The sequence below is a fragment of the Melanotaenia boesemani genome, chromosome 11 (assembly GCF_017639745.1).
Source record: "Melanotaenia boesemani isolate fMelBoe1 chromosome 11, fMelBoe1.pri, whole genome shotgun sequence".
Classification (NCBI taxonomy): Eukaryota; Metazoa; Chordata; class Actinopteri; order Atheriniformes; family Melanotaeniidae; genus Melanotaenia; species Melanotaenia boesemani.
In genome coordinates, this window is record NC_055692.1 from 31,782,923 (window position 1) to 31,808,968 (window position 26,046).

Genomic DNA, 26,046 nt, shown 5'->3' on the forward strand with positions numbered 1-26,046 from the left:
ATCACACCAAACCACCATAATAAATAGATCAAAATCTTTATTAATGTCAAGAAGTCGCATAAAACCACCATAATAGATGGATCAGAGGCTTTTTTAAAGGGATGAAATCACATAAAAACACCATAATAGATAGATCAAAGACTTTATTATACTAATGAAATCACACAAAACCACCACAATAGATGGATCAAAGGCTTTATTAAAAGGGATCAAAGGGTTTCCTAAAGTCTTGAAATTACATAAAATCACCATAATAGATAGTTCAACGGCTTTATTAAAGTTGTAAAGAGACATAAAACCACCATGAAGATAGATCAAAGGCTTTCTTGAAGTTGGGAACGTACATCAATCAACCATAAGAGATCGGTCAACGGCTGTATTAAAGTAAAAAAAATCACACAATACCACTATAAAAGATAGATCAAAGGCATCATTAACATCATGAAATCACATAAAACCAACCATAATAGATACACCAAAGGCTTTATTAAAGTTAAGAAAAGACATAAAACCACCATAAGAGACAGATTAAATAGTTCGTAAAAGTCATAAATTCACATAACTCCACCTTAATAGATAGATCAAAGGAATAATTAAAGTAAAGACATCACTTAAAACCACCATAATAGATAGTTCAAGGCACATTTCATTTACATGACAATTCAATGTGCTTTATATAAATCATTAGAGCAGGGTGCAGACGAGTGCATTTAAAAAAAATAAATAAATAAAAACAAAAAATAAATAATTAAATATGAAAAGAAATGTAATTGATGAAATAAAAGCAGAAGGAATATGCTAAAATAAAATAGATAAAAAGCAAGACATAAAGTTAAATACAATATTAAAACATAATTCCAGCTTAAAAGAACCAGATGTAGATTTTGACTTCTAAATTAAAACTATTGAAACGCAGCAGAGAACAGGTATGTCTTCAACCTTGATTTAAATAAACTGAGTGTTAAACTGGCTTTCTGGGAGTTTGTTCCAGACATGTGGAGCACAGAAGCTGAAAGCAGCTTCTCTATGTCTGGTTCTGACTCAGGGAACTGATAAGAAACTGTAATCAGATGACCTGAGGGTTCTTTCAGGTTCATAATGGCTCAAGAGGTCACTGATGATGATCTATCTAATATGGTGGTTTTAATTGATTTTTTGACATTAATAAAGCTTTTGATCTTTCTATTATGGTGGTTATATGTCTTTCCTTAACTTCAATAAAGCTTTTTATGGATCTATAATGGCTGTTTTGTCTGATTTCATGACTTAAATAAAGTGTTTGATCTATATATTATGGTGGTTTTGTGTGATTTCATGACTTTAATAAATTCTTTGATATATCTATTATGTTGGTTTTATGTGATTTCATGATGTTAATGATGCCTTTGATCTATCTTTTATGGTGGTATTGTGTGATTTTATGACTTTAATAAAGCCTTTGATTTCATACCATTAGTAAAGCCATTTAACTATCTATTATGTTGGTTTTAAGTGATGTCTTTACTTCAATAAAGCCTTTGATTGATGTATTAAGGTGGTGTTATGTAAATTTATGACTTTAATGAATCATTTAATCTATCAATTATGGTGGTTTTATGTGATTTCAAGACTTTAAAAAAGCCTTTGATCTATCTATTATGGGGATTTTATGTCATTTAATGACTTTAATAAAGCCTTTGATCTTTCTATTATGCTCGTGTTGTGTGATTTGTTAACTTTAATGAAGCCTTTAAACTTATCCATTAAGGTGGTTTTATTTAATTTCTTGATTTCAATATTCTATTCTATTCTATTCTACATTCATTTAGCAGATGCTTTTATCCAAAGCAACTTACATTTGAGAGTAAGAACAACACAAGCATGAATTCAAACAAGATGGGACATCATAATTAAGTGATAGTCAGACTGCTTTGAGTCCAGTTGGACCCAGGTGTTGTCATGTAGTGCTAGAGGCAGTGCATATAATTTATTATTTTTTTATGTCATTTTGTTTAAATACAAGATCACGATTTCATCACACAATATCAACTTGGGCATAAGTGCACACAGCTTCTTCAGTACTTGGTTGAGCCAAAGAGCTGGACAAATCTTTCTAACTCATTCTGTTGCATAAAATAGTTAAGCTAAGCGTGGAAATGCTCCTTAAACAACTGAGTCTTTAGCTTGCTCTTAAAAGTGGATAAGGACTCTGCGGATCGGACGGAGTTTGGTAGATCGTTCCACCACCGGGAAACAACAGAGGAGAAGAGACTAGCTACTGATTTTGCGCCACGTTGTGGTGGGAGCACTAGCGGTCTTTTGCTGGCAGAGTGCAACTGTCGAGAGGGAGTGTAGCTCTGGATTAAGGAGTGAAGGTAAACCGGAGCCGTTTGGGTTATTGTTTTGTAAGCCAGAAGCAGAGCTTTGAATTTGATGCGTGCTGCAACTGGAAGCCAGTGAAGAGCAACTAGCAGCGGAGTGACATGAGCTCTTTTGGGCTGGTTGAAGACCAGATGTGCTGCTGCGTTCTGGATCATCTGCAGAGGTTTAACTGAGCATGCAGGCAGGCCAGCCAGTAAGGAGTTGCAGTAGTCAATGCGTGAAATGACCAGAGCCTGGACCAGGAGCTGGGTCGTGTGTTCTGTCAGGTAGGGTCTGATCCTCCTGATGTTGTAGAGAGCAAATTGGCAAGACCGGGAATCCGAGGCAACATGGTCCTTAAAGGTCAGCTGGAGTTAATCACCATGAACAGTTGTCGTGTGTTGGGAGCATTGCGGATCTTGTTCTGATAAAAGGCTATCTTGGCCGCCTTTAGGCTTATTGTGAAAGTTTCAAGTTTTTGCTGGTACTCAGACAAGTCAGTGTGCTCTTTTGATTTGCACCACTTTCTTTCTGCAGCCCTGAGTCCGGCTCTGTGCTCCCTTAGAACCTCTGTGAGCCATGGACTGGGAGGATTTTGTCTGGCTGGTTTTGACACCAGAGGACAGAGTTTGTACAGAGAGGAGGCGAGAGAGGAGCAGAGTGTTTCTGTAGCCTCATTAACAGACAGTAAGGAGAAGTCTGAGTGGGAAGGGAGGGTAGAGTAAACCTCATCAGACAGCTGTGTAGGTCTGAGGGATCTCAAGTTTTTGGGGTAGGACACCATTTTTGGAGCTGCTTGATTGACATGAGGAAGGAAGACAGAGAATTTAACCAGGAAGTGGTCTGAGAGATGCAGCGGGGTGACGGACAGGTTGGCTGTGGAGCAGTTTCTGGTCAGCACCAAGTTAAGAGTATTGCCAACTTTGTGTGTTGGAGGAGTCTGTACCAGTATGAGATTGAAAGAGTAGATGAGAGCCAGAAAGTCAGTTGCTTGTGGTTTGCCAGTGTGAATGTTCATGTCTCCCATGACAATTAGTGGTGTGCCATCATCAGGAATGTCAGAGAGAATCATGTCCATTTCAGAGACAAACTCATCTATACTGCCACCCGGAGGGCGGTAAATGACCAGAATGTATGCAGTAATGGGTGTTGAAACCTTTACTGCGTGATACTCAAGTGATGAGCAGTTAGCCATAGGACGGAGAGAAGTAAAGTTCCACTTTTCAGAAATAAGAATGCCCGTTCCACCTCCTCGTCCAGCTGAGTGAGGTGTTTGGGTAAATTCTGCATTGACATAAAGGGCAGCTGGTGTAGCTGTGTTTTCTGGACGGATCCAGGTTTCAGTCAGGGCTAGGACCTGAATGTCAGAGACATTTATCAATGAACTGATGAATTCTGTTTTGTTCAGTGCAGACTGACAGATCCAGAGACCAAAGGCAACAGAGGGTTTGGCTGACGTGCATGCCAGTGGAAAGGACAGGTTTTGCGGATTGCGGTGTCTATGGGTGACACGCCTTGGTCTATACCCATATCTGACAGGAAGGGGTTTGAAGCACATTGTGCGTTAATATAGTTGTGAGGCGGTTTAAGCTCGTGCCCTTGCTCGGTGGACTCGTGCAGGTAGACTCGCAGGTCTTTACCCTGTGTGGTCTTAACCCGACGTGGGCTGACACAATGGCTGACGCCCCGCTGACGCTTCAGCGCACCATGTGTGGTAAAGTACCTGGAGCTGACACAGCTCAGCTCACTTTGCTTGATTGCAACCGGCTGAAATCTCCTCTATCTGCTTTGCCCTGAGCAGTACACAGTGGGTGTGACAGCGTCACGTCCTCAACTGGTTGTAGAGAGAAGGTGCTAACGACAGAGCCCCACACCAGCAATGTAAACAATAACCCGAAACCAAGACAGAAACTCAAGCAGTAAACTCACCTAATTGACTGTACCAACCCTGACTGAAATGTAGCTATTATGGTGATTTTATGTGATTTCATACCTTTAGTAAAGCCTCTGATCAATCTATTTATTATGGTTGTTTTGTGATATTTATTGACTTTATTGAAGCCTTTGATCTACCTTTTATGGTGGTTATATATCATTCATTAACCTCACTAAAGCCTTTCAAGTATCTATTATGGTGGTTTTGTGTGATTTCATGACTTTAATGAAGCCTTTGATCCATCTATTATGTTGGATTTGTGTCATTTCATAGCTATATTAGCCTTTGATCTATCTATTATGGTGGTTTTGTGTGACATCTTGACTTTAATAAAGCCTTTGATGTTTCTCTCTTTTTTTTTTTTTTTTTTTTAACTTGTCCTGTCCAGCATCATAGCAAGCAAAATGATAATCTGGTTGCTGTATCTTGCTGAACAAATTTGCTCTGCCAAGGGGAGGCCTATGGGTAAGGCTCCTCCTGATAATGTGATTAATTTATTTATTTATTTACTTTGAATCACAGAATCTATGTAATCTTGCTGGACCTGACCAGAGGGGACAGAAAAAGAGCAAAAATAGCCAAAGGGAAAGAAGAAAGGAGACAAAAAGATCACAGACAGAAGGCAACGACCCTTCAGTCCATACCATCACCAGACAACAAACTGTTACACCTGTACATGAACACACCAGAAAATTTCCTACAACTTTTACAAAAACAGAAACACACACACAGAAAAAACAGGGCTGCTAGTCATTAAGAGTTTTTAAATAATAACCAAATCAAAAAGACATAACAGCGACCAGATACTAACTCACAGGAACAATAAAAATACAAAAAAAAATAATTATCGCTTAGTATTAAAACCCACTGGACAACTCACTGACTGTGTCAGCATGCAGAGCATGAGAAACAAGGAGTGATCAGTGATGAAGAGTGGTGAGTGAGATCATGCAAATGCGACTACGCCTCCACGGAGGCCAGAGGCAGACCAGGGCCAGAGGCCCGGGCCTTCAGCAGCAGACCCGGAGCACCAACCCTAGCCACCCCACCACGAAGATGACTCCAGCCCCACTAGAAGGGCTGCAGAGGAGAGCCCCAGCAAGAGCCCCCCACGGCCACACACAGGGGGAACAGGGGTGTGAGAGGTCCCCAATACCCTCTCCCTCCCCGCTCCTGACTGTTTAAGTAGTGTGTGTTGTGTGCAATTAAAATTGAGGGGCAGTGACCGCAATGAGTCAGGAGCCGGGCCACCTAAGTGGCCCCGCCCGACATGCACCGCATGCCATGCCCCCCAGGTGTTGTTTGTGTGTTGTGTTTCTTGTGTTTTGGTGTCTCGGCGCAATTAAAACTGAGAGGCGAGTCGCCACGGGGTGCATCCAAGGAGACCACTGAATCGTCTCCTCCATTCCACCCCGCATGGCTCCACGCCTCCCAACTCCCTACATGTGTGTGTGTGCGTGTGTGTGTGTGTGGGTGTGTTCTTGATTACATGGTTTGCGAAACCAATTTTTCTGGTTACACACCAGCATTACAAAACCATTTGGTTTACGAAACCACATTAGATGTCCTCGTAATTCAAGAATTTTAAAGTCTTATAACTTTTGAACAAATGTAAGTAATATATATATGTGTGTGTGTACCATAGTTAAATAACTATTATTTTCAATTTATTTTGTTTTTTTGTTTTTAATTAGTATCCCATTGTTTTTATGGCCTGTACAAATGATGGTTCCTTAAACCACTGTGTGTGTGCGTAAACGCTGAAGAGTGGCCTCTGCAGGTGGGAAAAGGAACTGCAAGGCAACGCCAAGTTACACATTTTCCCGGGCTGACATACACAAAGGCGGGAAATTTTAGCTACGTGACCAGCACTTCCCACGGATTTTCGGGTGGTGACCAGTCCTACCGTGGGTTTTGTGCTGATTTTGTTGTGGATTTTTTTTAGCTGGATTTGTAATTCCTTTGGATTTTGGACCCATGATTATTTTTTTTAACCATCTATTCAAGCGATGAATTCAAAAGTAAGTTTTTCTGTTTTAATACATGTCTAACTATATGAAATAGTGTCCGTGGACATATTTGATCTAGTAAAAATAGACATTATCACTTTTTAAGGTTTACATGTTTTTAATCGTGTAAAACTGACAAGAAAGACATAATTAACTATTTCCCTTTAATTAAATGCCCCAACATTCTTGTAGGCACTTATCGGATTTGTAGTTTTTAACCGGTCTCCACCCTTTATTTGACTTCATTTAGTAGCACAGACGGTTTGTCAACCGGAGTTGATTAGCTTATTTCCCTGTCTCTGCTGTCCCTTTCACTTCGGTGACAAACGGATGATAATCATAGTCCACGTAAAGAATTGTTACAGGGAACTAAATAATTAATTATATTTGATTCGTACAACTTCACAATACTAATATTTGAGGCAACAACATGCAGTGTTTTTTTTTTAAACACTGCGAAGCAGGATGCCACTCGTTGTCACCTCAAATATTAGTATTGTGAAGCTGTACAAAGTTGCTCGTTAGATTATACCGATAATACAGCAACAATCTGATTAATGAACCATAACGAAAGCAACTTTGCCTGCTATTAGCTAAAATCTGGTAGCATCCAACATGTGAACTTCGAAGCCCAGAAAAATTCGAAGAATGCAGTTAGCTAGTTTGCCTTGAATTTTCCGTTTCTGTCGGTTGACTTCTATGCATGACTGATTGCACAAGTTACTTCTGGCTTGACCAATAGCCTTAGTGGTAGGAGCTATTTTTAGTTTATAATAAATATTTATCTGAGGTTGATATATGACAGCTGGTGGAAACACAGGTTGTATAAAATTTGTTTTTCTGTGTCTGACTGCAAAACAATATTATGGAGACACGTTTAACTATACACACGCTAAAGCATCATGCTTTATCCTCTAAATGAAAAATTGTCCAGTTATATTTTGGCCAAGGCATCCGTATTATAATAATAATGATGATCATCATTGTTACTGTGTTGACTTGATCTGACTATTGTGTGAATTATGCTTTACTTTTATAAACTAAATATAAAACACTATTTTGTAGTGAGCCTATCAAAGAGAGCCCTAAAGAGGCAAAATCCAATTAAAGAAGCTGAACATTATATCCGGTTGGGAACAGATAAGGAAGTCCTTACATGGAGGTTTATAGATCATATAAAAGGTAAGAATTAAAAATATTTTGTATTTTAATAATAGGTTGTCAATTGTTAATATGACAATTTGATCAATGGGATCTTTCTCTCTCTCTCTCTCTCTCTCTCTCTCTCTCTTTCCATGTATATATATGTATATATAATGTGCTGTTAGTTTAACTGTTAGTTTAATTGTTTAATTAAATGCTGTTCCTTTTTTCCTGAAGGTCGAGGAGTGTTTGCAAAAGGCCCTATTGGAAAAGGCACATTCCTATTAGAATACAGAGGGAAGCTTTTAAAAAGAGGAATCTGTAGTAAATTTGGAAGGACAATAAATGAATACACTTATATATTCACACACAAAGGAACAGACTTCTGGTTAGTAATCAAATTTATGTTAATATTTAAATATTGTGGACAATTTTAAATATAATGAACTTTTTTTCAGTTTAAATTTAATTCTATTTTTGAAAAATACAATTTGTCACATTTTTTTTTAGCATTGATGCTTCAAGTGAAGATGGCTCACTTGGAAGACTAGTCAATGATGACAGGAAACCTAACGCAAAAGTGAAGAAGATTGAAGTGGATTGTGTGCCCCACCTCTGCTTGTTTGGTGATGAAATAACATACGATTATGGAGGTGTCGACATGCCATGGCGCTCTTCAAACAAAAGAAACTCGTCCAAGGTAGACACTTGATGAGCAGAATGAGATGTATATATTTGTGTGTAAATGTATGTAGCCATGGTTTATGAAGACATGTCTTGTATAGAGTAACCATTAACCTACAGGCTGGTTAATAAAGCTTTCTTTTGTGTGTAAATGTATGTAGCCATGGTTTATGAAGACATGTCTGGTATAGAGTAACCATTAACCTACAGGCTGGTTAATAAAGCTTTCTTTTGTGTGTAAATGTATGTAGTCATGGTTTATGAAGACATGTCTGGTTTACAGTAACCAGTAAATTACATGATGGTGATTTGAACTACATCTTTTTGTTTTCATGTTCTTCCTCAGACACTTGGACCAGCCACAGTCAGGAAAAGCTCCAACTGTAGTGAAACCACTTCTGAAAAGGTTTGTATAGTTGCCAACATGATTTAGAAAATAGTTAAACATACAGATTTTGAACATTATGAGATGTGTGCTGCAGACGTTTGGTTCAAGATGGTTAGAAAAATGGTTCTTCTCCTTATATAATATGGTTATATCTTCAACTATGGTTCTGATCTATATACAGTAACCAGTAGCCTATATGTTGCTGAATGAAGCTTCTTTTGTGTGTAAATGTATGTAGTCATGGTTTATGAAGACATGTCTGGTATAGAGTAACCATTAACCTACAGGCTGGTTAATAAAGCTTTCTTTTGTGTGTAAATGTATGTAGCCATGGTTAATGAAGACATGTCTGGTATAGAGTAACCATTAACCTACAGGCTGGTTAATAAAGCTTTTTTTTGTGTGTAAATGTATGTAGCCATGGTACGGAAGCGTATTGCTGTCATGGAAGAAAATAAATTTTCGAGCACTATCACGTTATAACGTGATACGTATATTGTACAAACGTGTTACCTATATTGTACAAACGTGATGATTATATTGTACAAACGTGATAATTATATTGTACGAACGTGATATTATATTGTACAAACGTGATAATTATATTGTACAAACGTGATAATTATATTGTACGAACGTGATAATATATTGTACAAACGTGATAATTATATTGTATAAACGTGATAATTATATTGTACAAACGTGATATTATATTGTACAAACGTGATACGTATATTGTACAAACGTGATAATTATATTGTATAAACGTGAAATTATAAACTTGATCGTAGATGATTGCGGTTGCGGATGTATGCTTTGCGCTTGTTTGCTTTCAGTGAAGCCTTGCACAATGGCTAATTTACAGGAGTTGGTCAAGTTTTACTTCATGCTCGGGCTAAGACATGGAGAAATACTGATGCTGCTGCGTACTGCGGATGGACTTGTTATTAGCATGCGCACTCTTAGAAGGATCCTAGACAGAATGGGACTGTACAGAAGAAAAAATCAATCCGATCCTATAGATGTCGCGTCCTTCCTCATTGACCAGCTGGAGAGTTACGGGAGGCTTCATGGATATAGGTTTCATCACCTTAAATGTATTCAACATGGATATGTTGTGACTCAGAGTACAGTAAGACATCTCTTAAAATTTCTTGATCCCAGTGGTGTGGAACGAAGGCGAAGGAGGCGGCTGATGCGACGTGTGTATTTGAATCCTGGACCTAATTTCATGTGGCATGTAGACTCCTATGATAAACTGAAGCCGTTTGGTATTTGTGTCAATGGAGCAATCGATGGTTTTTCAAGACAAGTTATATGGCTTCATGCTTTTTCAACAAACAGCGATCCAAAAATCATAGCTGGATATTTCATAACAGAAGTTGAGAGGAGGATGGGAACACCTGCCCGAATTCGCGCTGATTTTGGAACTGAAAATGTCACGATGGCAGAAATGCAGAGATTCCTACGATGGACTGCTGACCCGTCTGCAAGTAATTCCTTCATCTCTGGATCCAGCAATCACAATCAGCGGATTGAAAGCTGGTGGGGCTTTTTGAGGACTCATCATGCTCAACACTGGATGGATCTTTTTCAGGAGCTGAAAGAGAATGATTATTTCTCTGGTGACTTTATGGACAAGCAGCTTGTTCTGTTTACTTGTCTGAAGATCATTGAGGTATGTCAAAGGGGTCATGTAGCAACCCTGCGTTCACTCTATTTTCATTTCCAACATCCAAATCATAACATTAAATTCGGGCCTTTTTCCGTTTTTGGATAGGCTTATGTGAAGTAGGCTATATTTCAAAAATTGAAGAAAGTGCTGTTTTCCATTTACTCACAGCCGTAAATCTGGCCTTTGCATCATTCTCTTATTAAGAACTTTTATATTCCCTTCAAATTACAAAAAATCAATGTAAAACCAAAATACAAACAATCATGACTGTTTAATATCTTTTTTTGTTAAAATGTTGGCCTCCACCTCATCCACCAAAATCCCGACCTCGTTGGCCCGGAACACTGTTTTTCCTTTTTTCCCTTGGCTCCATTTGACGCCCTTTCATTTAACCTATTCATAGCCACGCGATAAGTGTTAGTTGGCACCGGATGACTAACTTATGAATACTGGCAGCACGACACAAAGATTAGTGCTAAATACAGTATTTATTTTGTTTTTCCCTACTCAGCTCACAAAATTGTTTTTTCATGACATAGGCCTACAACAGGTGACATTATGTAGGCAAGCATTGTTGAGGCAAAACCTATTTTGTGACTGAATGGCATCTGATTGTTGTTATTTTAGGGTCCGGCAATACACCTGTGCGCTGCTTCAGCACTCACGTTCAGCACTAGCTCGGGGACAGCTCCACCCGCTACGAATAATCTTACCGACGTTGTCTCTACTGGCATGTTTGTGAAACATTTTACCGATCGCTCGTTAGATCATTCTTAAGTCCCTTCGCTATTTTTTCGTGTTTCCCATAACGATGAATCTTTCGAATAGTGGTTACGGGGTGCCCACACCAAACGAAAGATGCAGGTGTGGGACGCCAGAGGTATGAAGGCGTTGCTGTTGCCACACCCCTGTCAGCGGAGGAGAGGGCCCTGGCAGTATAGGGCCGCGTTTCCAAATAAGGATGAATCTTTCGAATAGCGAAGGAACTTAAGAGGGATCTAATAAACAATCGGTAAGATTTAACGTGCGTCTCCCAAACATGTAGAGACAACGTAGGTAAGATTATTCGGTAAAATACATCTGACTGTTCCTCCACCCCAGCCACTGTAAATAAGCCGCCCCATCACGACGTCATCATAAGCCCAATATTACCCCCCATGCACTTCATCACATGAAGGGTCACATGTCTCCCCTTAATATAAAGGCTGCATTCATAATGGCCTCATTACGTGTAGGCTGTAGCTGCCATTTTAACCAGTGGGTATTCAGGGCATTGATTTTCTTTGTGTGAATGCTGGTGGATATTTGCAAGAGAAGGAGGGGAGTGAAACGGTGAAAATAAAAGAGCGTTTTTACTGTTTTCTGATTGATTAACAAGCAAACATTTGTTTTTATTTCTTGGCAGTAACCTGGCCTGCTGTAGATGGCATATTTTGATAAATCAGTTAAATAATATTATCTTAATAGAAAAGACCTGGATGCTAATTAGAATGTAATTACACAAATTTTAACTGATTATTTTTCTACAGGAGGAGCTGCAACTGGTTTCCAACTTGTGGAACACACACACCATCCGCCACAGCAGAAATGCAGTCGCTCCGAGTGGACGTCCAATCCTTATATACACCATCCCACATCTGTATGGTGGACAAGAACATCTGGTGGAGGTCTCTCTGGAGGCAGTGGAGGCTTGTAAACAGGAATGCCATCAAAGAGGAACTTATCCTTGTGATGAAACAGTATTCAACTTGTGTTGTCATGTAATGTCCGAGAACTTCTTACTTGCACCAAGCACAGCAGATGAAGCCATTGAACTGTATATCTTCCTGAGAACATACATACGTATGGCCCTATAAACAGTGCAGTGTCCTGTCATATTAAGATGACACTTCTTTTTCCCATTGATGTGTAAGTGATGTCAAATGTTGTGAACATACACATTTGTGAGGAATGCAGGCCCCCATGATACTAGGCTATTATTATTGGACCTCACAGTCAGGATACAAGAGCCCACAGGGCTGTGTCACTGCCATGAGTAAGTCCTTGCAAGCCTTAACCAAAACTGTTGTGAACTTATCTGAAATATATGAGACAAAAACGGCGAGTGAACAACTAATGATGCTTGCCTTTCAGTTGCATGCATTTTTTGTTTGTTTTTTTAGTTTAATAATAGCTGCTGAGTAAAGGAATAAAGCTATGAAGCACTTAATGACTATGGCATTAATATTCATTCAACACTGTTTTCAGTAAGTAGCCTGTAAATATGACAAGAAATTTGTGTGTTGTTACTTTAGTTTCTAACCCATTACTTCAATTTTAAGAGTTAATTTTTCCATTATTACAGAGGTTGAACTGCTAATATGAAAATATGAGCAAAAAAATCTACCAAATTGTTGAAAATGCTTTTATTCTTCACATCTGTTAACAACTGCTTTCAGGTTCACATTTATATCCATGTGAAAAAAGATGTCACCTGTCACTTTCCATGTCACTTGAAAAAACAAAACAGAGCAGGTTAGTGAGTTAGTGAAGTCTTAGACCACTTTGAAACAGAACAGTAAACTTGTTTTTGTAAATTTCCAAACTGTGCAATAATAAATCACTTATTTAAATGTAATCCTTTAGAAAATCACTGCACTCTGCGGAAACAGCAAGACTATAAAACAATCTAATTACAATAAACAACATATGCTTCTGTTGTTGTGCATATTTCTGTTATGAACACAAACCTTCAGTTATAACTTAGCAAGGTACTCAGTGCTTCAAAATGCCTGATTGAAAAAAGGCACAACCTGTTCTTAGTGCATTTTACACTTTTCATTTAATGTGAAAGCTCAATCTACTTTTTGGCCTTTGCCACAACAATATATCACTGTTTCAGGGTTTTACATAGAATAACCTTCTTTCTGCATATTGCTCTTCCTTTTTACACAACTTAACACTGTGTATATGTATTTATTGAACACTGTTCTGTGTCTTTCTCTCCTTTAAATGTCTTCTTCCTGTTTGGTACTAAATGTCATAATCAGATCTAAACTATGCTGAACTCAAATGAGTTTTGATTAAGCAATATGCTGTCCATTTCACAACGGAGTTCTGGGTATGAACCATATGTCCATGGAAGTTCCAGAGCTGGTCCACAAGTGTGTGCAATAGGTCGTCTTGCCAGACCTTCTGCTGGTGTGAAGATCACCTCGACTCTGTTTACACAGATAATATCAGACCCTGTAACAAACCTTAGCATTCTTCTGAGTCCGGCATCATCCAGTCCTCTTATGTACTGCTGTAGAAAACGCAAGCTCTGATTCTCTGCTTGAGTTGTAGGAGAGGCATCCAGTAACTTCAGAACCTTTTTGCTCGTTGGCTTTTTTTCTTGACACATCTGCAGGACAGCTTGTGGGCTAGAAAATGATTCCTTTAAAAGGTGGCTAGCAGTGGAAGACATTTGTTCTGCAGCATATCTTGGTTTTTGGATCAAGTGCTTGTGTGCTGCTTTTAAAAGGATTCCCTTTAAATTCTCTTGTGTGGGAAGGGTTGTCACATTTAACCGATCCAAAAGATCAATAAGTTCATCCTTCTCCTCATTTACAGAGTTTGACTGTAAGGCAGTGGTCACAAGATCTCTGTCTGCTGGACTGATGAACAGGAGAAGGCTTTCAAACAGCATTTCCTCTGTGACTTCATTCTCACCAAAAATGAGAGCGACTGAAAAGGCAGGGGCAAGGCGACAAGGAAAGTAGCCATGATCTTGAAATCCCTTGAGCAGTATCCGCCCTATGGATTTCCACTCTTGTTTTTGCCATCTATTTGGCAATGATGGAACCCTCACTTCCTCACCTTCTGCTATGCGGTCCATAAACTCAGTCCAAAACGTGGCATACACGTCTCTTGAGACACCATCTGCATCGGCTCCCATTTCATCTATGAAAGTGAATTTCAGGGTTTGTCTAAGGAGTATTTCGTCCTTAAATTGTGTTATCATCTCCTCAAGAAGATTGCTCCTGTGTAGTTTTATAGTGATATGCACTATTTCAGATGAAGCTGTACTGGTACTTGCTTCATCACTTCGTACTGCGGCTACATGTGCTGTGCTTGTGGAAGGAAGTTCTATAGATATGAAGCTTGACTCGTCTCCTTCAAACTGATATATCAAAGTGTCATCAAGTTCACCAGGCATGGGCTCTGTATTTCTGGATGGGCCAAATATCACTTCAGATTCATCTGACAGTGCATCTTGATCGAGTTCAAAATCAGATAGAATCACAATGCTTTCACAAACTTGGTTATCTTGGACCATGTCTGTCATTTGTAGATTATTTTGATCAGATTCCTCACCACCATTATCCTCCTCATCCAAGCTGATCTTTCTTTTAGTGGAAAAGTAAAATCTTAACTTTCCCAATCTAACTACCGAGTACAGTTCCCCTACTGTGATATTGTCATCCAACACAGCTTCTTCCTGGAAGTCCAAGATGTCATAACTGAATGTCTCAAAACTTCCAAATCTACATTTTCCATTAGGGAAGAAAAGTTCCCTGGAATAATTAATAAGATCTGATTTCTTCGCATCTTTGGGTACATCAAGCGTTCTTGTTCCTCCCCCCTTGCGTGTCCTCACTTGTTTGCCATCATGGATCCATCCCAACTCGATTCTCCGAGTCTTTTTTTCAGCCCATTTGTTGGCATGTGCATATTGTCTTTTCCGTTTTGTTGTTCTCGTCTCAGCTTCATCCGAGTTTCTATCATCTGTATCAATGCCCATCTTCCTCTTCAGTTTTTCAAGCAGTGAATGTTTTGTGGAATCTTTTGTATTTGTGTCCTTTTTTCTAAACAGAAGCGTCTTGCTGCAATTCGGTCCCCATACGTTGGAATGTAGCCTGAGAGAGTGCCATCATCCATACAGTCAATAATCGTTGCATCAATCTGTGTATACAGAAATTTACATTAGAACTAAAAGACAAACTTGGTACCTATTGCAACATCCTGCAGCAGCACAAAGAGTGTGTGCACACACAAAATCTATTTTCTCTACACAGAATGATGTAGCAATAAATAAATGTATCGTTCTATCTGCCACTGGTGGTCTATGGCTACACAAGGTAAATCACCCATACTTAAATCTGAAACAATTATTTCAAACAAATCCAATCAACATTGGGTTATTTTGAGTCAGCGTCTAATATGTAAAGTAAAAGCAAGCTTGGCAGCCCAGTATGCTATTCAGAACAAAAGAAATAACCTTTCATTCCTTTCATTTAGGCTACATGAGGTGAACAATCTATACAGTAATGTAACTGGATATGAAATATTTCATTCTGTAAAAAATCAAATTGACATTGGTTTAGTTTGAGTCAGTATCTATGTAAAATAAAAGACCATGTATGCTAGCCAGAACGAATGGACTATCCTAATCATTTATGCTACGATAAATACAAATGTTGATCATAAATAATACGATAAATGCACTTACATGTTCCTCTTCCATGCGCGAGAGGCACTCTTCTGGCACGCCGCGGTTTCGCAAGAATCGTAGCAACGGAGAATCAGTATTATTTGCCATTTCTCACATGTAAACTACACGGGTAAGCTAACTCCTTCTCATTTTCCCTCTCATTTTCAATAAGGTCAAGAATACATTGTCGCCACTAGTCGGCCGCTTATCTGCCAATGGTATCTGCTTTAGTCTTTTAAAATAATGATCCACAGAGGGTGGATCTTTTACATTTTAAAGCTTGTTTTTTCTTAATCAGATTTTGCTCGTTGGCACTCGTAATTATTGCACATTTTTTCATAATCTTAGTTTAAAGTTCTTTAAATTAAAAGGCATGCACCGCAGTCTACTAAGTGAGTTGAACCAATGACATCCGGAGATACAAATCTCATGACATTGTTCAGCCAGTCAGACGCCGATAAGTGAAGATCAGGTGTTCATGACAAGATCAGCTGTTGGAAACGAGTTGGATACATAGAAAAACCTAAAAAATATGCTTGGAAGATGCAGTTTCTACGTTGCTCAATATGCTATCAATGCTATTTGTTCAATGTGCTATGCTTATATTGTGTTTATGAAAGTGTTGTGAATAACTCATGCTAATGAACTAGGGTAACCCAAACAAACATACATTATATATATATATATATATATATATATATATATATATGTGTGTGTGTGTGTGTGTGTGTGTCTATGTATATGTACAATGCACATATACATGGTACATGTTTGTATGAAATGTCACGGGAGCATGCTAGTAAAAGCATCCGGTGGTGTCTAGCTGTCTAAATGAATCCGATCTGTGGTTGCAGGACATCCAGCGTATGAAATACACCAGGCTGATCCAGACTGGGCATCATCCTTGCATCTGGGGCACACATCAGTTCAACCCACCAACACTCTGCGCTACCTGGCTATCTTTGTGGCATTATTCCACTTCTTGCTTCCTCTCATGCCCAGTTAAAACAATATTCTCATTCCCTTTCAGATGCTTCTTATAACCTTTATGCACCTGCAGTTGGATCTGCCTGCGCAACACTCAGCTCACTTGTTTCCCCAACACCGTGTTTAGAACATCCAATGAGATGGTGCCTTTTTTGTATGCAAATCTGAGTATAAGGTCTTAATAGCAACCATCCCTGTAAACATGATTATTCCTTGTGAAGGTGAAGAAGCTGCAGTGCTGGATAAATTCGGTACTGTATGTGTGCCTTACTGTTGTTTAGACAAGATATGATGAATTGAGTATGAGCAGTTACACTAGTGATTCACACAGTCAAGCCTTTTCAGAAGGCATAGGAATGCCTTTTACACTTAGGATTGTCTTCAGTTGCCTTACTTTTTGTAAAACCCAAGGTTTTAAAAGTTTTTGAACATGTTTAAAATGTTTAATGTGGCTGTTCTGTGCAAAAGTAACTTCAAAAGTTCCAAAAAGGGCACTATTGGGCAGGTTTCGTACGCATCAATCAAATCCATTTTCCATGAGGTTCCATTCAGGTTAAAAAGATGTTTATTTTTTGCGCAGCAAGCAAGCAAACATTTTACGTGCCTCTTTATGCTATGCCACGCTATCCAATGATGATGTTGATGATGGTAAAAACCTTGTGCCACCCCAGTGTATGCCGGTCACCCCAGGTGACCTATTTATAAACTTTCATTTGCCTGTGGCTGTGATTAAACAGAAAAAACAAATAAATATTGCTATATAATCAAAAATATTTTCTCAAAAATAAATAACAAAAATAACCTAAACTAAATTTGCCAAAAAGTTTAACTAATACTGTGTTGTAATAAATAGCTCCTACATTGTGCTTAATAAAATGAATCTATGATGTTCATCTCGCACATTAGGCACCAGTAATAGGAAATGTGTGCTAACAAAACAGGCATGACAGTTTAATTTAAATGGGTTGGTTTGTCTTTTTTTTTTACACTGAAAGTGACAATGAAAAGACAGCAACAACACAAAAAATACATAGTAGTCAATCAACACTGGAACATGGAGAGCAGTTTCAACAGTCCTCTGTAGTCGTATCATGCTGTAGACCAGGGCTTCATTGGTGCGTCACTCAGACGTCGGGAGTGCAAAACCTTTAGGCAGAAATGAACACATTAGCATAAAGAAAACAAAAATGAACATGTTTGTTTGATTTGTTAAGACTGTCTACACCGGTTTCTGATTTACAGAGGTGGAAAAGGACTGAGAATTTCGAACGAAGTGAGAGTATCTTTACTTAAATTCTACTCAAGTTAAAGTACCCATCTAAGCGCTTCTCAATTACACACACCAGGGGCCTCATTTATCGACAGTGCGTACGCACGGAACTGTGCTAAAAGCGTGCGTACGAGCATTTCTCAGCAAAGTATGGGATTTATCAACTTGTACTTGTGCATTGAAAAATGTGTTAATTGAAGCACATGCTAAGATCTTCGTAGCGTTAAGAAACGAATAAGCACATTTTCCATGCGTAAGCACAAAACCTAGCAGTAGAACAGGGAAACAGCATCTTTTCTGCAGGTTCTGCTGCATCTGTCAGTCATTATTTTTGTCCCACTACTGGGACAGGGTCCCTGTCCATCACGGAGCTGTGTTACATAATCAATAACTGATGCATCTTTTCACTGGACTGAAACACGCTTTTCAGTCTGGAATTATATGACAGCAGCGCGGCTATAATGCAAGAAATGATGCTGGGAATAATGGTGAAATATGTGTGCAAGTCTCTATAAACATCTAAAACCAGCCGATCGTCATGATAATAAAACATTCAGGAGGAAGTTTTCTTGGTTCTGTCTGACAGCAGCATATACGGCTCGTTTTAAAAGTGCTGTGGGTTTTAAAAGATTTATATTTTTCTTAATCCTATTTCATTCCTTCAATGGGGCAACAAAGCATTTTCTTTTTTTCTTTTTCTTAAATGACAAAGAATCTCCTCTTCATCCAGACATAGTTAGTGCTCAAATTTCTCTCTGCAGCGTTTATTTACTTTTTTTCACGTTTATTTTAATGAGATCTTTGGCAGCAATTCCTTCTTTCTTTCTCTCCACCACTTCGAGGAGAAACGAAAGCGATTTCTCTTTCACTTCTAAAGCGAAGTGTTGTCTCTATATATGGTTAAATGAGGGCTTTTCTGATTGCAAATGACCATGCTTGGGTACGGGCATGGTGATTTAGAACAGAGAGTACTTACAGCTGTGTGCACCCACGTTTGATAAATCCGGATTTTTTTTGTACTCAGGACAACATTAAAAATTTTAGTCCTACGCAAAAATTTGGAACCTTATGTAGAAATTTGGAACCTTTTGTACACATGGTTGATAAATGAGGCCCCAGGGGTCACCTTTAGGTCACACTACATCGACTGTTTTGGGAAGCTGTTTTCTAGCATGATCATGATGAGACTGTTGATGTGTGTAGTGAGTTTCTATACTGTATAACAGTGGAGTTATTGATCAATATTGGTATTATTATTGAAATCGCAATAAAAAAAATTATACAAAAGCATATTTTCCCAGAACTGCTGTTGTAGTCTAATCATGAGGAGATCATTGATGTGTGTAGTGAGTTGTTACTTCCTCACTCTGCTGCTGACTGTTCTCTTCACTCGGGTCAGATGGATTCTCCGTCTGTAGCTCTCTGATGTCTGCCTCTTTCTGCATCTGCTCCCGTCTGCCTTGTCTTGCAGGGCGCACAGTGTTGGTGGGTCGAACTGATGGGTGCCTCCGATGCAAGGATGATGTCCAGTCTGGATCAGGCTGGTGCACTTCATATGCTGGTTTTCCTGCAACCACAAGATCGGTTTCATTTGGACAGCTAGTCACCACCGAATATATATATATATATATATGTATATATATATATATATATATATATATATATGAGCTTTAGACTACTAAATAGACAAACAGTATATTGTTGGCCTGCTTTACTACCATCTGCTCTCTCAAATCACAAGTGGAAATCGCATACATAAAACTTTGTGTCATATTATGCTTACTTCTTACCTTTAGTTTTATAATAATTCGCTCAGCAATGTTTTTCTTTGGAATAAAAAACACCTATGAAACGATCTCTACCGACCTCCCTCTTTGTTTACAAGAGAGGCTAGTTAGGAAGCTAACTAAGGTTAGCTAAAAGGGAGACAGTGACTTTAAGAAGCAAACGATAGCATATTCAGCATCACTATTATAAACTACAACAACAAGAACCTTACGTACCTGTATGGAAATCCCAGGAGCAAGCACATGAAGGGGGATGCAATGGGAAAAGTGATGTCCTTCCATCTCAATGCTGCGACCGAGGCTATTCGACGCCTCTTTGTTATTTCCTCAACCTGCTGTCCATGTTTTCTTTTCCGGGTGGGAAACATCGAATGTTGTTGTCATATTCATTTCCCCTTTTGTCATTTGACTTTGTATGTGTTGCCTAGCTCAGCAAGCTAAGACGTTGAGTCGACCAGAGTTTTTCTCCCGGATACACTCGGGACCACAATGCATTGGGAACTAGCGGAGGCGCAACATCACCTGACAAAGACCCATTATCACGTTTGTACAATATAATTATCACGTTTGTACAATATAATTATCACGTTTGTACAATATAATATCACGTTTGTACAATATAATTATCACGTTTGTACAATATATTATCACGTTTGTACAATTTAATTATCACGTTTGTACAATATAATATCACGTTTGTACAATATAATTATCACGTTTGTACAATATATTATCACGTTTGTACAATATAATTATCACGTTTGTACAATATATTATCACCTTCGTACAATATAATTATCACATTTGTACAATATAATTATCACGTTTGTACAATTTAATTATCACGTTTGTACAATATAATTATCACGTTTGTACAATATATTATCACGTTTGTACAATATAATTATCACGTTTGTACAATATAATTATCACGTTTGTACAATATAATTATCACGTTTGTACAATATATTATCACGTTTGTACAATATAATTATCACGTTTGTACAATATATTATCACGTTCGTACAATATAATTATCACGTTTGTACAATATAATTATCACGTTTGTACAATATAATATCACGTTCGTACAATATAATTATCACGTTTGTACAATATAATCATCACGTTTGTACAATATAGGTATCACGTTTGTACAATATATTATCACGTTTGTACAATATAATATCACGTTTGTACAATATAATATCACGTTTGTACAATATAGGTAACACGTTTGTACAATATACGTATCACGTTATAACGTGATAGTGCTCGAAAATTTATTTTCTTCCATGACAGCAATACGCTTCCGTACCATGGTTAATGAAGACATGTCTGGTATAGAGTAACCATTAACCTACAGGCTGGTTAATAAAGCTTTCTTTTGTGTGTAAATGTATGTAGCCATGGTTAATGAAGACATGTCTGGTATAGAGTAACCATTAACCTACAGGCTGGTTAATAAAGCTTTCTTTTGTGTGTAAATGTATGTAGTCATGGTTAATGAAGACATGTCTGGTATAGAGTAACCATTAACCTACAGGCTGGTTAATAAAGCTTTCTTTTGTGTGTAAATGTATGTAGCCATGTATGTAGCCATTCTCTTATCACCATTGACCAGTAGGGTGCGATCTTCGCACAGCCCCAAAAAATGTGAAAATGTCCTGCTGTCACTATGCCACAATTCTGCCAACATTGAGCTTTAGCAGGATTTTTACATTGTTTACTTGTGATATTAGGAGTAACAAAAAAATGTAGCATGTTTTTCCAGGTAAATTCCCTCCACAGACCTGAACAGGAAGTGATCATTGCCTCTTTACACATATTCAGCCAGTCATCATCAGTTATTATCACTTTAGCTTCTTTTTCCCATCTGGCTTTAATATATACTGTAGAAAAGTTCTTTGTTGTTTGTAAGCATGAATACAGCCTAGATATCTGTTTCTTTGGGGCATTTCCTTCACATGAATCAAGAAGAATTTTGATTAGACCTGTTTCCTCCTCATCAGTAAACTTGATATGTCTGTCAAAGTAGTGCCTCAGCTGAAGGTATCTGAAGAAGTCTTGCTTTTCCAAATCACATGTTTCCAAAAGCTGCTGGTAACTTTTTAACATGTTTTTATCTGAAATTTTCCAGTAACCTGTGATACCCTTTTGTAACCACTGTATGAATCTCCCATCTATAATTGCAGGCAAAAATTCCGAATCATATGCTGGCCACCTCAGGATTCTGGCACTCCTCTCAGTTCTTTTATGTTTAAGTATTTTGAGCCAGGTGTCTATAGGTACTGTTATCCAGGTAGGCAACAAGTGCGTTCATCCAAGCCCTGTTCCTGCTCTATTTTCTGTCATGAGCTTTGCAGACTGCTGGCAGGTCCAGTCCCGGCCCCCAAGCCAGCCAAAATCTATACAGTCCCTGCTTGGATCAGTCACAGGGAGCACAGGTGTAATCCCAGCTGCAGTATCCAATCCAATCCACTTTAGTGATAAAGCATATTTAAAACAGAACGTCTCTAAAGTGTTGCTCATCAAAAAGTCAGTATGATTATTTAGAAAATGAGTTGTTTTTGCAGAACAGCAGTGTGAATGCCTTATGCTGAAATGCTTAAACTGTAATGCTTAGTGATGTGCCATGCTCAAAATAGCCGGCTCTGAGAGCCGATGCTTTGTAGTGAATCCGAAGAGCCGGCTCGCATTGAGTAAGAGCTGGCTCCCAGTTATTTTCCTATTGCTGTGTTCTCAGTGCTCAGCCCCAGCTCTGCCCACAACAAACCATTAATTTCTGAGATGTTAAGATAATTAGGGGGGCCACAAAAGATGATAAATTAAGAGCCATTTTGGAGCCGAAACAGCCAGCTCTCTGAAAAGAGCCAAACATCACATCAATAGTAATGCTAAAGGAAGCAGAAATGATCAAGAATGCCTAGAAGGCATTCACATACAATGCAAAATACAAAAAAAAAAAGAGGCCCATACAACTCACGTGTGGTGTTAAAAGCCAATGAATAAAGGGGGTCTTTAGATGAGACTTAAAACACTCCACATTTACTGATTTTTTTTATACTCCAGCAACCAGTGAGATGCAGTTTTACCGATCATTTATGGTGACGAATATTGTCCGGAAAGTTACTACTAGCTAGTTTCGGATACATGCTAAAGCTAGCTTTGAAGACACGTGCCGTTCCACACGTGCCGTTCCACACGCGCTGCACTGGAAAGTCTGCAGTAGTTAATCACTCCAAAGATCTCCCAGACATTTTCCACCTGGACCCTTTCTCTGGAAGAATAGAATAGAAAGAATAGAATAGATCCGTAGGTTTGACGATACGAACATAACATTAGTTCTGATAGAATCTTTATGCTTGTGGGTTGAAATAGCTGCAGTGTTATGGAGTTATTTTTGTGTTTTTATTAAATGCAAAAAAACAGTGATTTGAGAGTGGAAAAATTATCTGAAAGGAAAAAAATATATTTGATATAAATATTTTTCACACTGATAGCAAAAAATAATAATATTTGAGACTAAAAAAAGTTTTGAGATAAAGTGTCTTGTTACAGCACATTTAAAAAATAATTTGACATTTAAAAAAATAATTTCCTAGAAAAAAAACCTCTCTCAAAAGCCTTTCTTTACTCTCAAATATATATTTTTTTGCTATCAGAGTGAAAACTTTTACTCCCAATTTTTTTTCTCTCTCAAAGCTTTTTTCTTTTCTCTCTCAAAAGCGAAGTCTTTGCTATCGTTTCAAGATTTTGCTATCGATGTGAAACTTGTGTCATGGGCGGGTCCATGTTACTATTGGTCATTCTCAACCGAACTGACAGCTGGGTGGCGATCATTTCTGCATACTGATTACGCCGTTTGTGTGTGCTGTGTCATAATCTTACACAAATATTGGAGTCTCCGCCGCCAAAAACAACATATCAATGCATATTCACTATGTCTGCACCTCTCAGTGAATCAGTGGTGGATCACAGCGCAGGGATAGCAGGAGTTAGTCATGAATATTAATGAGAAAGGCGTAATCAGTATGCAGAAATGATAGCCACCCAGCTGTCAGTTCGGTTGAGAATGACCAATAGTAACATGGACCCGCCCATGACACAAGTTTCACATCGATAGCAAAATCTTGAAACGATAGCAAAGACTTCGCTTTTGAGAGAGAAAAGAAAAAAGCTTTGAGAGAGAAAAAAAATTGGGAGAGTAAAAGTTTTCACTCTGATAGCAAAAAAATATATATTTCAGAGTAAAGAAAGGCTTTTGAGAGAGGTTTTTTTTCTAGGAAATTATTTTTTTAAATGTCAAATTATTTTTTAAATGTGCTGTAACAATATACTTTATCTCAAAACTTTTTTTAGTCTCAAATATTATTATTTTTTGCTATCAGTGTGAAAAATATTTATATCAAATATATTTTTTTCCTTTCAGATAATTTTTCCACTCTCAAATCACTATTTTTTTGCATTTAATAAAAACACAAAAATAACTCCATACAGTGTCTGACTGTGACTAGTGTTTAATCACCACTGCCTCAGTGACACAAGAATTTGCTCAGACAGGAATTTTACATCTAGTCGGGCAAAAAGATTTTTGTGTTGGTGCAATACTGCATATTATCTCTTGCTCATTTTTTTTTATTTTGTATTTATTTTTATTTAGTTTCCATTATTCTTAGTAACATCATCAGTATATATAATCACTGATGATGTAGGTAAATTTAATTTCTTTGCACATTTATTAATTTCATACTGTTTCAACATTAGACTCTGCTTATGTTCTGAAATTGAGTAGAATGATTTTGTGTAAATTATTTATATTCATCATTATTGTAAGTTGGTATGTTCACCCAACCCACAAACTGTTTTTACTTGACAGAAAATGAGACCACAAAGGGTGAAAATCAAACCTGCAGATGAGGCAGCACATTTTTCATCCATTGGTATAGATAAGGATGGTTTTGATGTGAAATATATCAACTTATTCAAAGGTGGGTTACTATAGATCATAGTGAGTTTCTTTAGGCATAATGTGTTTGACTGTTGTGGTCAATCAATACTGACATTTTCTAATCATTGTTAGGTCGAGGAGTGTTTAGTAGATGCCACTTTCAGAAGGGAGAGTTTCTCATAGAATACAGAGGAGATGTTATAAGCAAACAGGAACATGAAAGCAGAATGAAACTGTATCATGATGCGTTAAAGGTCTTCATGTTTGAATTTCGCTTCAATGGAAAACGGCTATGGTATGTAAATGAGAGTACTTTGTTCTAACCACACATTTTAAGTTTTGCGGTACCCAGATAAACAAAGTAAAGCTTTCTGCCTACTCTATATCGGTATAGAAAGATGTTATAGAAGGTGTTTTTTTTTTGTTTGTTTTTGTTTTTTCTCAGTCAGATTAAAGATTTTGTCATTTCAGTATTGATGCAGCAAAAGACGATGGCTCTCTAGGGAGACTAGTTAATGATGACCACGTGAGCCCAAATGCCAAAATGAAGACGATCAGGGTAAATGGACAACCTCATCTCTGCTTATTTGCTATTAAGGACATCAAGCCAGGAGAAGAGATAACCTACAGTTATGGAGACTCTGAATGGCCATGGAGAGAAAAGGTAAATTTAAGCATGCATGAATATATATATATATATATATATATATATATATATATATATATATATATATATATATATATATATATATTGTTGCAAATATTTTATAAGCATTTTGATTCATTTACTCATTTATTATTCATTCATCTTATTCATTTATTCATTTACATTTTATCCTTAGATTTTAGTAACATGCATTAGGCTCTGTTTTTAATTAATAGAACTACAGCTTAATTGTTATCATTGCTTTGCAGGTTACAGATAGTGCATTCACATAAACTCATATAGGGTTATTGAGTTCAATACTGAGAAAAGAGCTGAGAATTAGCGGCCTTGACAATGTTATGGATGGCCAGTAGGGAGTAAATCGTAAATATTGTTACATCTCTTTGCTTATCTATTCACTCCTAGCAGAACGGAATTTCCCAGTAACTCAGAAATCATTAAAAGTACAGCCTTTTGTGTAAAACGGTGGGAACAGGTAGAAGGAGGTCAGCACAGAGAGGCAGACAGATAACAGGGCAGAGCATAGTATCTTTTTCCTTTCAGCTCTGACGCACCTCAGACGAAGGACGTGGAGGAATCAAATTACCGGAAGAAGGAAGGACCACCTTGCAAAATACACATTCACATGAAGGCTCACCACATGCACGCACATAGCCACAATGCTTTGTATCACTATAAATGAGGAGGATAATTTAGTTAGGCGGGTCTTTTTGGCTGAACCGAAGGGTCCCGACACTTTGTGTATTAGTGATCAGAA

The 26,046-nt window shown here is 37.9% G+C and overlaps 1 protein-coding gene across 1 annotated transcript in view; it reads left to right on the forward strand.

Annotated features, from left to right (window-relative positions):
- Positions 1-6,270: 6,270 nt before the first annotated feature.
- The window catches only part of LOC121649036, a 30,963-nt gene continuing 11,187 nt past the window's right edge, over positions 6,271-26,046 (forward strand). The window contains exons 1-5 of the mRNA XM_041999568.1: positions 6,271-6,297; positions 7,351-7,467; positions 7,666-7,816; positions 7,939-8,128; positions 8,459-8,518. Of these exons, the coding sequence (XP_041855502.1) occupies position 6,297; positions 7,351-7,467; positions 7,666-7,816; positions 7,939-8,128; positions 8,459-8,518 (519 nt within the window). The 5' untranslated portion in view covers positions 6,271-6,296. The remainder of the gene's footprint in view (positions 6,298-7,350; positions 7,468-7,665; positions 7,817-7,938; positions 8,129-8,458; positions 8,519-26,046) is intronic.